Source organism: Sphaeramia orbicularis, chromosome 11 (genome assembly GCF_902148855.1).
Source record: "Sphaeramia orbicularis chromosome 11, fSphaOr1.1, whole genome shotgun sequence".
NCBI lineage: Eukaryota > Metazoa > Chordata > Actinopteri > Kurtiformes > Apogonidae > Sphaeramia > Sphaeramia orbicularis.
Genome location: NC_043967.1, coordinates 31762797 through 31776776, shown reverse-complemented (window position 1 = coordinate 31776776; position 13980 = coordinate 31762797). Strand labels below are relative to the sequence as shown.

Here is a 13980-nt window from a genome sequence, read left to right as displayed (position 1 = left end):
AAAAGATAATGTCAGTTATAACGACACAAATAATGTTGATGAGGAAGCAACACACTTAAACACAGAATATTATCCCTACACATACAAGTTCAACCTGATCCATGTATGCATAATTCATATCACATGTTAAAATAATGCTATAAATTCTTTTAAAACTTTTGTTTGACAGAAGAATGATCATAAGTGACGTTAAAAAACTATATGTGAAATACTATGTATTCAGGTTGTAAGGTACGGATCACATTCACATTATTGTTATACATTCTACTCTAACCCAGTAAAAATGGGTCCATGCCCCATTTTGTGTTCTGACCCAAATTTTTGGAAAGGTGCTAATAAATGATAAAAAGAGCAGTGGTGTAATGATTCCCCAAATCCACCTTTTGGTTCAGACTTCAATTAACCCCCCAAAAAAGGGAATAAACAGTGAATTTTTTTTTTTTTTTTTTTTTAAATCTGCAGCAAATTAGAAAATCAAAAATAATCTAAAGGGACATTATCATTTAAAATTTACTTTGCATAAATTAAGACAAGAAAACATACAAATAAACTTAACTGAGTAGTTGAGTCACATCTCAAGTGTTGTGTTTTCGGTCAGTTTCACAACTCTTAACCCCTGTAAAAACCCTGGTGCATCCTGTAGGTGATTGGAGTATGAACCGATGTCTATACTGGTACCATCATGCAACACAATAATAAAAACACTTGCTTTTTGTGATGATGAACATCATGATGCGGCTTTCCTTTACTAGTATCCTATTTACCAATCAGATATATAGATTTCATCCATTATCATTAGTTATTGCAGAAATGACCATTAACAGTCACAAAATATGCATAATATTAGCTGTGTTAATGTCATCTAAAAACTGTAAACATGAATACATTAGTAAATGATTGGTAAACACCTTGGTTACTGATGGAGTTTTATGTTGAATATAGAAGCATACAATCTAGGACTATATATACACAATGCACATATTTTGGTTATGACTCTTGAATGATAATTTTCCTCAAAATCAGATTATTTTAAGTCTGTCTTAGAATGTTCCATCTGTTACTGCTGGTTGGAGATCTGCTACATGTATCTGTCTCCTCGTTTAAAAAAAAAAAAAAAAACAACAACTCTCAGGCTTAGCGACACATGGACGTCACTGTATCATCTTCTTTTTCCTTTACTCTGATCAGGAACTCTCCCAGGATTCCTTTAGCTCACAGTCCAGTGCTCCTCCTTCCAACCAGCCCATGGCTTCCAACAAGAGCAGTCAAGAAGACAGCATGCAGGCCCGGCCTTCCAGTCTGCCGGTGAGTGCTCCATCTCTTCATTCAACTTATTTACAGGCATCCATAGCTTTATTTTTAAGCATGAAGGCCTGGGGGGGGGGGGGGGGGGGGTTTGCTTGTTAATATGCATCAGGGGTGTCAAACATAAGGCCCGCAGGACAAAAGTGGCTGCCAAATGGCCCAATCTGGCCCACAGGATGAATTTCAGAAGTGCAGAAATTACAATTAAAATATTAACAGTCAAGGGTGTTCCGGAGCTAAATACTCAATGTGATATCAACTGAAACAACCCATAAATAATGACAATTCTCCTTGATTTAATGTGAAAAAGGTAAAATTACATTGTGAGAATATTTACATTTCACAGTAAAATGCAATTACCCTGAACAAATATGAGAAACCTGAAATTAAGAACAATAAATGCAATCTTAACAATATCATGCCTGATAATAAATATTTTCTGAATTTGTAGATCCACTGTGATCTGTAAATTTTGTTAATAATAAGACATAATATTGTTGAAATTGCATTGATAAAAAATAAATTTAAAAAAAAGATAGTTCAGGGTGTACATGATTGTTTGGTTATTCCCATTTTTATAATGTTATTGGATTGTTATTTATAGGTCATTATTTTACAGGTTCGACCCACTTGAGATCACATTGGGCTGAATGTGGCCCCTAAACTAAAATGAGTTTGACACCAATGATACTCATTTAGACAAAGATTAGTAAGTATTCAGCGGCACTAACTTTGGGACTCTTACATAGTTCACAGACTGGCATCGGTGTTTGTTCCATAATGCAAACATGACACTAGCTCACATCCAGAGAAATGTGGGCTAAGTATTGGGCTTGCTGTGAAACATTTGGATTTAGCTGCAGTGTATTTAAAGAAATGCGGTGGACATTTTGTGCTGTTTTCAGAGCAGTAAGTCATGTGTGGTTTGTTCTGTTGTAGCTTTAATATTCAGTACTTTGGACTGCAGACACACTGGTGGTTCTCAGTTTTGTTTACTGTTTTTTGTGTTTGTTTATTTGTTTGTTTGCTTGTCTACTGAAATACTGACGAGGACTGGGAGTCGGTGAAGCCTGTGCAAAGTCTCAGCATTTTCTAAAAATCTTTCCCCAACTGATGCACATGGCTCATAATGTTTCTAGGAAGAATTTAGATGCATAGCTGAACTCGGCGGGCACTAGCAGGAAGCAAAGTGAAAGGCTTTTGTATGTTTTTTAATAGAAGTGAAGGGGCACTGGCTCTTTTGTGAAGTGCAAGGTGGTCCCGGTAACTTTAAAGGATATTAAAATGACACAAAATTGAGACAGTAATGACTTACATTTTGGGACAAACCATTTGTTGAATGTCAATCAAAGACTTAATAAAACTCTTGAGCTCTGTTGCTGTCTTTAAGGTAAACTGCAGCCTGGTCTGTTCTTGCTCCAGCATGTATTAAGTCAGAGGTGGTCAAAGTACACACATTCCCTAGTCCAGCAAAAATAAGGGAGATATTTATGCAAGAAAATAACACAAGACTGGTTAAAGTTGCACTGATTCATCATCTTTACTGCTGTAAAAAGTGAAAGTGCAGTTTCATGTATGTACTCAAAGTGTAAAACCATTACGTATAGTTTTTCTTTGCAAAGTTAACTGAACCTCAGGACGTATCAGTATAATATGAGGACTATTGCACTATTCTGAAAATAATGGACATAAGCTTCTCTCGAAACCGCAAATCTATTTTCAATGATAGAAGCTGAACTTGCAGGAACATATGAGACTTTTTCTCTGCGATGCAACCTTCCTTTCTAGTTGATTTCTGCTTTGTTGTTGTTGTTTTTTTTTTTTTTTACATTTGTTATGTTGTTTCCATCTTGTTGCATCTCGTGCATTGTTTTCCTATTATTACCTGTGTCATAGGTGATGTTCATTTTTTGTGTTATCCCATTCTTTTAATGTTGAAATTGCTTAAATGCTGGGAAGACACACTGATGTAAAATCAGAGTAATTTGCAATGCCTTTAATTAATGGTAAATAAGATGTATTTGTGGATTTATGTTAGATATCCAATATCCAGCTCTATTTGGTTTCGGTACAAGCAGATTTACTCCTCAGGTATAAATTTGGTACGGAACGTCAAGGCACTTTTCGGTGATATCTAAGCATTTTGGTAATATTGACGTGTCAAAGAGAGATTTATTGGTTATACAGATCTCCAGCTCCATTTCTGTCTCTAAAGTACTCCCTCTGACTTTAGCTGACATTCAAATACATAATAAATAGCTCACATTGGGAGCGGGCAAAGCATGTTCATGCTGTACAGGTTGCAACTGACGTGTTTTGAAGGGGGAAAAAAACAAATTCTGCCAGTGGAAGTCAAGTAAATCTGGTGGTTGATAGCCCTCTGGCTCAAATAAAGGTGAGAACCCCCTTCCCTCCCCGTTCCCCTCCTCGCCATCCTCCCTGTTAAAGAGGCGTCTCGCTGTAACACGTTGCAGTTTCCATGGCAGTATTTATAGGTCAGACTGCGGAGCTAACCTCATTCTGAGCCTCAGGGAAGGAGAGTGAGAAATGAGATCATTAATGAGAGAGAATGAAAGTGAGAGAGGGGAGTGGAGGTGGGGGGGGGGGGACTGAGGGAGTGCAAGCAAATAACTTGAAATAGTGTGAGTGATTGGTTAAAGTGTGGGATGCAGAGAGGGAGGGGGGATGAGAGGCAGCGCTGTGTCTGCCAGTAGGGGATGCCCTCAGGATGTGTTTCCCTCCTCTTTTATTTATTTCTCTTATTTATTTATACATCTCTCTACGGGCCCAGCCATTGGCCGAGCAGGCCAGACCTTGGCTATTTTTATTTATTTATTTATTATTTTCTTGTCCGACTTATCGGGGATTCCCTACCTGTGCTCTGTGATTGGCTGTGAAGAGACCGTAATCATTCTACGGTCAGGATGAACTGCTCCCCCTCCTCCTCCACTACCTCCTCTTCTTCCCACAGCACCATGAGGAGCCTCATGATACTGCGTTCACATTAGTAGAACTCTGACGGATCAGTTGAATCCTACAGGTGTTACGAATAAACTATGCACCACTGATAATTGTAGCACCTGGAAATCAAGCTATTTTCCCATCCAAACTTAAATGGCACCAGCTTTGACTCTGCAAAACAGGCTGCAGATGTCTCCAAAATGAAAAGTGCAGTATTCTGAATATACCGTTTATGGTAATGCAATATTGCGTAGAAGACGATCCGTGAAAGGTTTATGATGAAGGGCTGAAACACTTTAAAACAATGTTGTTATTTATTTTTTTAAATAGTAAGTATATATTTGTTACTCTGGAAAAAGAGTATGAATAAAGACAACATCAACCTGAAAGGCATTCGTATATGGACCAACTGTTGGCCAAATTATGACAGATGTTCAAAGTAAGTCTATCACATCAGTAACATGTCGAAATATTGAACAAATTTAACAAGGCTGGTTGCTGGATACATTTGTCAAATAAACGTACTGTACAAGCATCTAATGGAATCGTTTTCTTTCATATCCATTATACATTTTTCCAGTATGGATATGACAAAGGTTCTAAATTGTATTCCTAATGGTCTTTAAGTCTTGAATTACATGTTGTAGCCTGTTTATGGTTTAAAGAATAATCATCAATCCTAATCCATATATTAGATGTTGGTGTAATTTAGGTGCTTAAAGTTGCTGTGTTTTTTGTTTGTTTGTTTTGTTTGTTTGTTTTTACTTGGTACAAATGGTAGCGAGAAAGTACATGTAAGAAAGTCTGAAATCTGCACAAAGCGTCCTAATGTCAAGATCTCTGCCTATCAGACCTGAATTCTTTGTTCAGCTGACTTCTAGCAGACGCTGTGTAGCTTTATTGTTTGGTCAGATGGCGCACAGATTATCACCACATTGTAGTTAGTTTGTGATTAAACTGTGCCCACATCATCCAAAACATTTTAATCCGCACCTGGTACCTTGTCGTATCAAAAAGTTTCATACATTAAAAGTTGGCCTTGAAAGCATCGCACATTCTTAACCAAAAATCACAGACGCTCTAAGAAAGCATGAGAAATGTGTGATGTAAACAACTGTGCATTGAGATTACACTTCAGTAAGCAGGCCTGTGGGGAAACTGGGTGCCTAAAAAAGATCTTTATTGAAGTGTGTGATGCATGTCTCTTTGAGTCATGTGGACTGTTTATTCATTAATAGAAACGGCAACAAACACTAACCTGTCTGGTATGAAATCCCCTTAAGGCTTATTCATTGTTGGGTTCAATCTTTAATCAGTTAAGTGACAATTGAGCCCATTTTTTACTGTATTTACTTTAGGTGAAAACCTGGCCTAAATAAATTTTGATACCAGGTTTAGATCTACAAGAAAGAACTTAAATTTGGAGGGGGAAAGGTGTTTATTTTGTAAGATTCTGCAGTGATTTGTACAGACGCATTTGTTTTAATCTGCCTCAGAATGTGTTTGAGTCCCAGTCCAACACTGGCTGAGGGTAAATGCCATTTAGCTACTTTAGTAGCATTTGCAAAGAGCCAACCAGACATCACCTCATCCAGAGCACAGATGGGTCTGTTTGAGCCAGGTGCTAAAAACCCGGCGTCTGTTAGCCCGCCGCTGAGGTGGGAATAAAGGAGTACAGGAGGCTCAGCGCCTGCTGGAAGACGCAGGTAGAAAAGCAACAGTCAGCTCGAGAAAAGAGCTCTGGATAAAAGCTGCAGGAGGAGGAGGGAGGGTGGCTTTAAAAAAAGAGAAAGACAGCCATAGTGAAACTAGCTGAGCAGGTTGAGCTGGTTCCTGGTTTGTTTTCAGCCTGGCTCCAAGATGTACAGACAATGTTTAACTGTTGAGTGTTTACCACAGTGTCTCTGCAACTGTTTTCCACATGGAAATGTCTTTACATTGAACTTTATTGTTTTGTTTCCTGCCAAGCTTACTATGAGGAAAGCACAATTGGCAACAGAACCTTAAAGCACTAATATATGTGGTTGAAAAAAATCCCTTCAACCTCCGAATCATGTCCTTTCTAGGAAAGGAAGTAGATTAGGATCTAAGAGGTGGCTGAGAAAGAAAGACTGTCTTTGTGTGGTTCTCTATTAAATCCATCCTATTATTGATGTAGTCTGTAATGAATAACTGTTCTTGAAAGATAAACCAGCTATTAACTTAAGTGCTCCTCAGGTATTTTGGTCTGATATGATGAAGAACATTTCCAATGTGCTTCATGTCTTATACCAATATAGTCCAACAGTTATGAGGTTACCATTATGGCACAAGTGTATGAGTATGAAACTGGGGAAAATGGCACTGCAGGAGAAAGCAGAGCTGAAAAATGAAGCCAGTGTGGCAGTGTCAAAACCTGCAATTCCCAACCACTAGCCATTTCAAGCTGGCTCTGGAAAATAAATTCAATCCCCAAGTTATAAATCTTCAACTTTAAGCCAAAACTAAACATGTTTATATCCTGGGGTTTTTTTGTGTGTGTGTTTTTTAACCAAATTTCTCCATTCCATTCACAAGTTAAAATTGTATTGAAATGAATTAAATTCCAGTGAAATTACTAGATGATGTTATTTGCTCTAATCTGATAGGTCAACTTCACCAGTGGAACAACTATCCATAACAGTCTCTTTGTCCTCTGTACCAGTAGATACCTGATTGGATGTAAAATTGGTATATAATTGGTACAAATACCAAAGAGTGCAGGATGACATTGTGACATTTTTTAAATCATTTTATAATAAATGACAGATATTGGAAATGCCTACAAAATTACTTTTTCACTACAGTTGGACCAGATGCAAAACATAAGACATGTAGCACAAGACCTGAAAATAAAAATACTTCACTCTCATACAAAACTACAGTTGATTTAAACTGTATCTGCTGCTTTAGATTGAGAGCTTTTTTACCAAATAAAAAGTATTTTTTTTCCTGACAGACAATACTACTGTACTTGTGGTCAAGGTGCACTATATATACATATAATATAGTATAAATCAAATAAAATTTTATTTGTGTAGCTCCAAATCCTAACAAAAGTTATCTCATGACACTCTACATATAGAGCTGATCGAAACCACACTCTCAAGCCAATTTACAGAATCCAACAGAATCCTCCAGGAGCAAACACTTGTGACTGGTGACAGTGGCAAGGAAAAACCTCCTTTTAAGAGGCAGAAACCTTGAGCAGACCCTGACTCCTGGCGGATGGTGGTCTGCCTAAACATTGATGATTTGTCTGTTTATTGATACTTAATTACATTGTCTGAATTTAGCTACACAAGCCAATTGTACTGTTAATTCAGTGTTGAATTAAACTATCTGTTATACTGTTAATGAGGACAACTAACACCAAGTAGGTGCACACTGGTGTGTTTATTTCACGACCAAGGCCAAAAAAAATATTTGTTGAAAAGAAAATGATACAAAATTATAAGTCGTGGCAATCAATATCTGGTATGACCACCATTAGCCTGGACACAGGATGTAGAATGCCTTCTCATGGAGCCAAGCAGGTGTCTCATATTGTCCTGGGGGATGTTCTGCCACTCCTGCAAGGCTCTCACCAACTCCTGGCGATTTGATGGACTAGGAGTGCATCTGGATACACGTCATCCTAACTGATCCCAGAGATGCTCAATGGGTGACCGATCAGGCCAAAAGGCTTGACCGTGGCAGAAAATTAATGTTGTTTTGCTCCAGGAAGGCTGTAGTTACCTGAACAGTGTGCACTAGCCTGTAGCAGGATCTAGATTTCTGGGTGGTCATTGTGGACCCAAGGCACTGTGATGCTGATTCTCGGATAATCTTGGCAGGCCGTCATTCTTGAGGTCTGGTTATTCTTCACTTTTGGGGGCATTTTATAGACAATACCAGTCCCAGGATTGGTACTGACCACTGAGGAAAATCACCTTTTCCATTTTACAGCCAATCACACGGCAGCATATAGAGGAGGTCAAAAATGGTAACAATTCAGTGGTCATCAACATGCCTTGAGCTGTTACAATTAAGTCAGCCAGAAATCCTTGCTCAAATAAGTATTTATAAAAAACAAAAAAAAATTTAATTGGTGCTGAGTATATATCGGTGCTAGCTGGTGTAGTGTTTGGCGTTTCATTACGTTGGTGTCGCACTGCATTCTTTCAGAGGTTCTCCACCCTCTCATCCAACAATGGTTTCAAAAGATCAAAATGGTGACCAGTAAATACCAAAACCAACGCTTCAGAACAGCAGTCCGTAGACCAGTGCATGACTGGCCTGTTTCTTTTACACGGCCAGTGTTCAGTAGCTAATCTCAAACCTCCACATGACTGTCAGCGCGCGGCGTGAAAGCACAGTCCTGGATGTGAAGGAGGCCGGTGCCGCTGTCACCGTCAGGCTCTCAAACATCCTGGAAGTGACACTTCCTCTCTATGTCAGCCCATGGGAATGGAAATGCCTCCTAGACCACCACTACTCTCCCTCCCACCTTACTTCTCGCTAACTCCTTTTTTAAATCTCCTCCTTGTCCTCTCTTAGGTCTTTTGTGCACCCTTTCTCCACTGTGGGTCTAATCCCACTCAGGCCCGCCCACTGGTTGGGTGCTTCTCTTTCTGATGTGCTCCAGACATGAGAGGAAGGTCACATGTTGGTCACACACTCACACTTTTGCTTTGTTTTTTTTTTTCTTCTGGTACTCCATCCTCCTGTTCCCCTTGTTCTTCTTATTTGTCAAATAAGAGGCTTGATGTGGAGTGGATCTCTCTTCAGTAAAGGTCCGAGGGTTTGGGTGGTTTACTTTATTTGTATTTGAGATGTATCATGTAAGAGAGTAATGAAATAAATTCAGTGCATTTTACATATTTTGAAGCCTCTGGAAATTTGGCTTGAAATAGTAAAAATGTTTATATGACGCCACATTCTGTTGATATCTGAAGATCATGTAGGCGTATTAGCAAAAGGCTAAAGTTGCATGACCTTAAGTATAAGCTAATAATATGCTAATAAGCCAGTCTCATACTTCCAGAGGCTTTAAGCATTTTAAATTCCTTAATTTTTTTTTTTTACTTGAAAATGAGTGAAGGGTTATAGTTTTCAAACCTTTTAATTTCTGTCTCCATCACTGCTTGTTAGGACCCCACCCTTAAAGGAACTTACTGTTAACCAGTGTAAAGCCTAGGGACCACCCATCTAATAACAACAACAGACACTGCCCCCTCCTTTCCTCCCAAATGACCTTAATATATGTGCCAAGACTCTTGATGTGCAACCATGGGATCTTCCAGTCTTGGAGCTGATCAACTCGTTCTGAGAGCCCCCCTCCCCACCCGCGCTCACCCTCCTGTTCCCTGCTCAGCCCAGCCCAGCTCTGCTCTCCTGCGGCAGCTAAGCTTGTTTTTGCGACATAGCTCTGGAGCAATCAGCCTGACAAGGCCGGCCCACTTTTTTTTTTCCTCTCCTCTCCTACCCAGCCCAACCCCCTCCAAGCCTTTTTCAATATTACACTCAGTTTTTGCTGCATTTCTCTTCCTTTAAAAAATCCCTCTCTCTGTGCCTCTCTCTCGTTCCTCTTTCAGTCTAAATTTTCTCATTCCCTCGCCTCCTCCCCTCCTCCTCCTCCTCCTCCTCCTTTTTCCCTTCCTCGTTCTCTCCCTTCTCTCTGTAAATCAGCTTTCATAACGCCGTGCAGCGCAGCCTTGTTTTGCGAGGCTCTGACGCTGACAGTATTCAGAGTCCGGGGCCGGCTTCCTGTTGCTATTCTGGGGCCCTTGCTTCCTGTGAGGACATGTCTTATTCAGGTTCCCGGGTACCGCTGCTGCTGCTGCTGCCTGCCTGCTCGCTCTCACTCACTAACTCCCCCTCCCTCACTCCCTCCCACCCTCCTCGTCCTCCCAGCTCGTCTGTTTCTCTCCCCTCCTCCCTCACCCTTTTTTCCTCTCTGTATGTGATTTTTAATTAATGTACTTGAGAAAATTCAATCTGCTGACAAAGTGTGTTGTTTTGCATTTCAGTGGATTGTTTCTCAGCTAAAACCCAAGCCCTGTTTTTGCTCTTGAGCTCGCTTTTTCTCTCTCCCTCTCTCTCACACATACACACACACACACACTCTCTCACTCACTCTCGCACTCCAGTCTTCCCTCTCCCTTTTTGCTCTCCCTCACACACTCTCACACTCTCCCATTGCCCCTCCCCTCTGCCTCCATTTCTGCTGGGCTGAGCTAGTTTTGCAGCACAAAGACTGTGGCTGACTGCAGCACTGTCTGTCCTCTTGCTTTTCCCCCCCTTGCTCTCACTGGAACAAGCTGCTGAGTCTGGATGGATGAAAGCAGCCTCACAATGAAATTACCTCTCCCTCTATGAAATAACCCCTATATTACTATTTTTCCCTTTCTCCCTCCCCCAGTTTAATTCACTGGAGTTGCTTCGGTAGGTAGCGCCCTCTACACACATGAGGGGAGGGGCGTTGCTGCTGCTGCTGCTGCTTCTACTGCTGCTGAACTGGAAAGCAGGCAGACTGGCTCACCCCCTCAGGCCCCCTGTATATCCCAGCACCCCTCACCTCGGGCTGGGCAGCTGCCTCTGCCTCACTCAGGGGGCATCTGTGCGTTGCCCTGGGACTCCCTGCTACTATTGTGATGGCTACAAAAGGCCCCCCATGCACACACCATCTCCCTATTATTCACAGCAATCAGCCCGCCTGTCTCTGCCCCCCCCCCTCCTCCTATTCCACCACCTCACCTCCCTCCATCTCCTCTTTAAGGCTGCTGCAGTCTTTGCCCCCTTTTTTTGTCCCCCTCCCCAACAGAGCACCTCAATTAGGCAAATGTGCAACGTTAAAAAAAGAACTACCTTTTTATCGATTGAGATTCATAGTTGGCCTTTATTTTTGAGGTTATTGACGAATTTAAAAGCCCTTGCTCACCACAGTTTGTTGTTGGATGTTTGTGTTGGATGGTGTGCCATGTCTAAAAGACTCAAATATTTGCGTGTTCTGGAGGTCATCCAATACTGGTTTTTAAAAGTCAGATATACTACTATTACTACTAATAACTATTTGTTGGATCAGATCTTTGATTTAATAAAAATTGACTTACTTTTGAACTGCACATCTAGAACAAAGTAGTAACTACCTAAATAAAAACAGAAAGAAATCTGAATAATTAAACATCAAACTTGTATCAATTAATGCATGTAGAATGTTACTCCAAACTAATAATTAAAATCGTCGATGATTCCATAAGCAGTTTATATTTTTTGAGCTATTTTTGAATAATCACTGTTACTGCTTTGCTCTCATTTCTAAATCTATTTTAGGGCTGCTTCGTTGATATCTTCAAATATACATCCACCAGCAAACTACAGACCGTTGCAGTCTTCAGTCCCAGTATTTATTCTTACCATCTGTACCAAAGTCATTCAGATTTGCCTCTCCTTCTGCTTGAAATAAACCACAAAAAGGCCTACAACGTAGGGAGATGGTCGCCTTAAACACATTCAGTGATTTTTAAATGGCTTGGTTGTCTGATTGATTTATATGCTGATATTGATGATTATTGAGAATACTTGCTTGCACAGATTTACAGTTGCGACCCTCTCTGTCTAAACTTTAATTGTGCGGCTGTGTGTCCTAGCCAAACCGCTCTTGTAAAATAAATTTTTAATCTCAATGAATCCTTCTTGGTTAAACAAAGGTTAAATGAATGATTGTCCCTGTAGCACACAGGAATGTTAAAGACTATTGATTATCGTCACATGGACGGTGGCTTATAATTTTGCTGCTTCACCCTTTCATCTCTCTTCTTTTTTGTTGGCCTTGTTATGATCCTTCCCACGTGGCTGCTGGTGATAAAGCAGCAGTGTAATTGTGATCTCTGGGGAGCTGGTGCTAGCTTGCCTGTAGAGGTGGTAGACATTGTGTCTGTGGCACTGATACTCCAGACATGATATGTAACCCCAGCAGGGTGCTCCCAGGCTCTGAGCTCCATCCCTGTCACCCTTCTGCTGTCGTCTATTTTCATGTTTACTTTCATCTTAGAGGAATTAACTGAGATCTGTCTGTATTTGAGCCAGTGACAAGTTTTTGGATCATCCTACGTTTGGGTTTAGAAAATGTCTGTTCTTTGTTTCTCATGAAATCATTTCTTGTCTGTAGTTGCCATAAGGAATATAACACAATTTACAAAACAGTACATCATACAAGAGGGCCACTACAGGTCATCAAACCACATATTGTGAGTTGTGGTGTTTAATCAGTTTAATCAGTTTCTATTTTGTGCAATTCCCTCAGAATAAAGTAGCCCGCGCAAATAAAAGCTTCGTGTGAAATCATGAGGTAATTGAAGATTTCTGGTAACTAGAAAGATACAGTGGACTTATGAACACATCTTTGTCTCTAGAGCTTCAGGAAATACATAAAAGACTGTCAAGGGATATTTTTTATTTATTTGACATTTGTCAATGTAATTTTTTTAATCATATGTAAAAGTTAAGCAATTATACATACATTGTTGACATTGAAATGACAGAAAAGATGAGTGTTTAACCTCTAAACAGCATTTAATCTCTGTACCATATATGACTGTAGGGATGCATAGTTTTTATATTTATATTTAATTAAAAACTAATACTAAGAAATTTGTGGCTAAATGACATGTAAGTATTCAAATAACATACTGTCTTATTTAGAAATATAGATAAATTATACCTCTAAAATCAGGTTGAAATGTGATGTTACTGTAAAGGCTGGTGACTGGAAAATGGACTTCTCCACAGAATGATCCTTTTGAGCCAGCTATGATGATCTTGTGTCTGTTTCATGAGTGAACCAGATAAGGGTTCGATGGTACCTCTTTGGGGTGCTCAGACGGTGTACATGCTGTATGTGAAAGCCTGTAATGGCTGCTGCTGCTGCTGTAGTATAAGACTGGGGCCTGCCTCGCTTCTCCTCCTTTCTCCAGTTCTTCCCTCACAGTGGGATGGGAGTGCCCCCTTATGGTTGAGCTCAGCCCTGCAAAGCTTGAGCTGGGGCTGATGCTGTGTTTCTCCATGCCTTCACTGGACTTCCCAACAGCTCTTCACTGCCCATCCCGGCTCCTGGATTCAAGTAGAACCCATGGGCCAGGCAGTCGAACCATCTGCATCACCGCTTTGTCTGTTACGTTCATCACCTGGGCAGTATCAGCAGTCGGACACGTCCTGCTGCTACCCAAACATAAAGTGATTACAGGTGGTGTCACGCTCTCTGACTGGGTAGATTTTATTTTGTCTGAGCGCCTACATCCTGTCTGTCATCTGTGTGTGATGACGTGGAGTTAATATGATTCTAGGCAAAGTTAAGACAGCACATTTATAGCTGGGAGAAAGATAAGAGAAACTACTTTTGTGGAAAAAAAATTCACTTGAGCATCAAATGCAGGCCTGACTTTTCTCATGACCCCGTTTGGATATCAAAAGCCCACTTTGCCCTGAACAAGTGACGGAGTCTTTTCACTCATAAACATAAACATCAGGGACTGAAGAAAAGGCAGTGGAAAAGTTCAAGGTTCTGCCGTGTTGCGTTTGTCCACTCCTCTCTGAGTGTGTGTCTCCCAGGCTTCCTCAGCGCAAAATGGCCTGGAGGCTGAGTGTGTAATTAAAGCATTGCTGGCGGAGCAGGAGCTTGCAGTGTGTGTCTGCATTTCCTGCAACAATGACGGG

At 40.5% G+C, this 13980-nt stretch overlaps 1 protein-coding gene across 1 annotated transcript in view; it reads left to right on the top strand.

Moving 5' to 3' along the window:
- Positions 1-13980, top strand: part of arid1ab (AT-rich interactive domain 1Ab) — a 71419-nt gene that overhangs the window by 32481 nt on the left and 24958 nt on the right. The window contains 1 exon segment of the mRNA XM_030146745.1: positions 1189-1305. Coding sequence (XP_030002605.1) covers positions 1189-1305 — 117 coding nt within the window.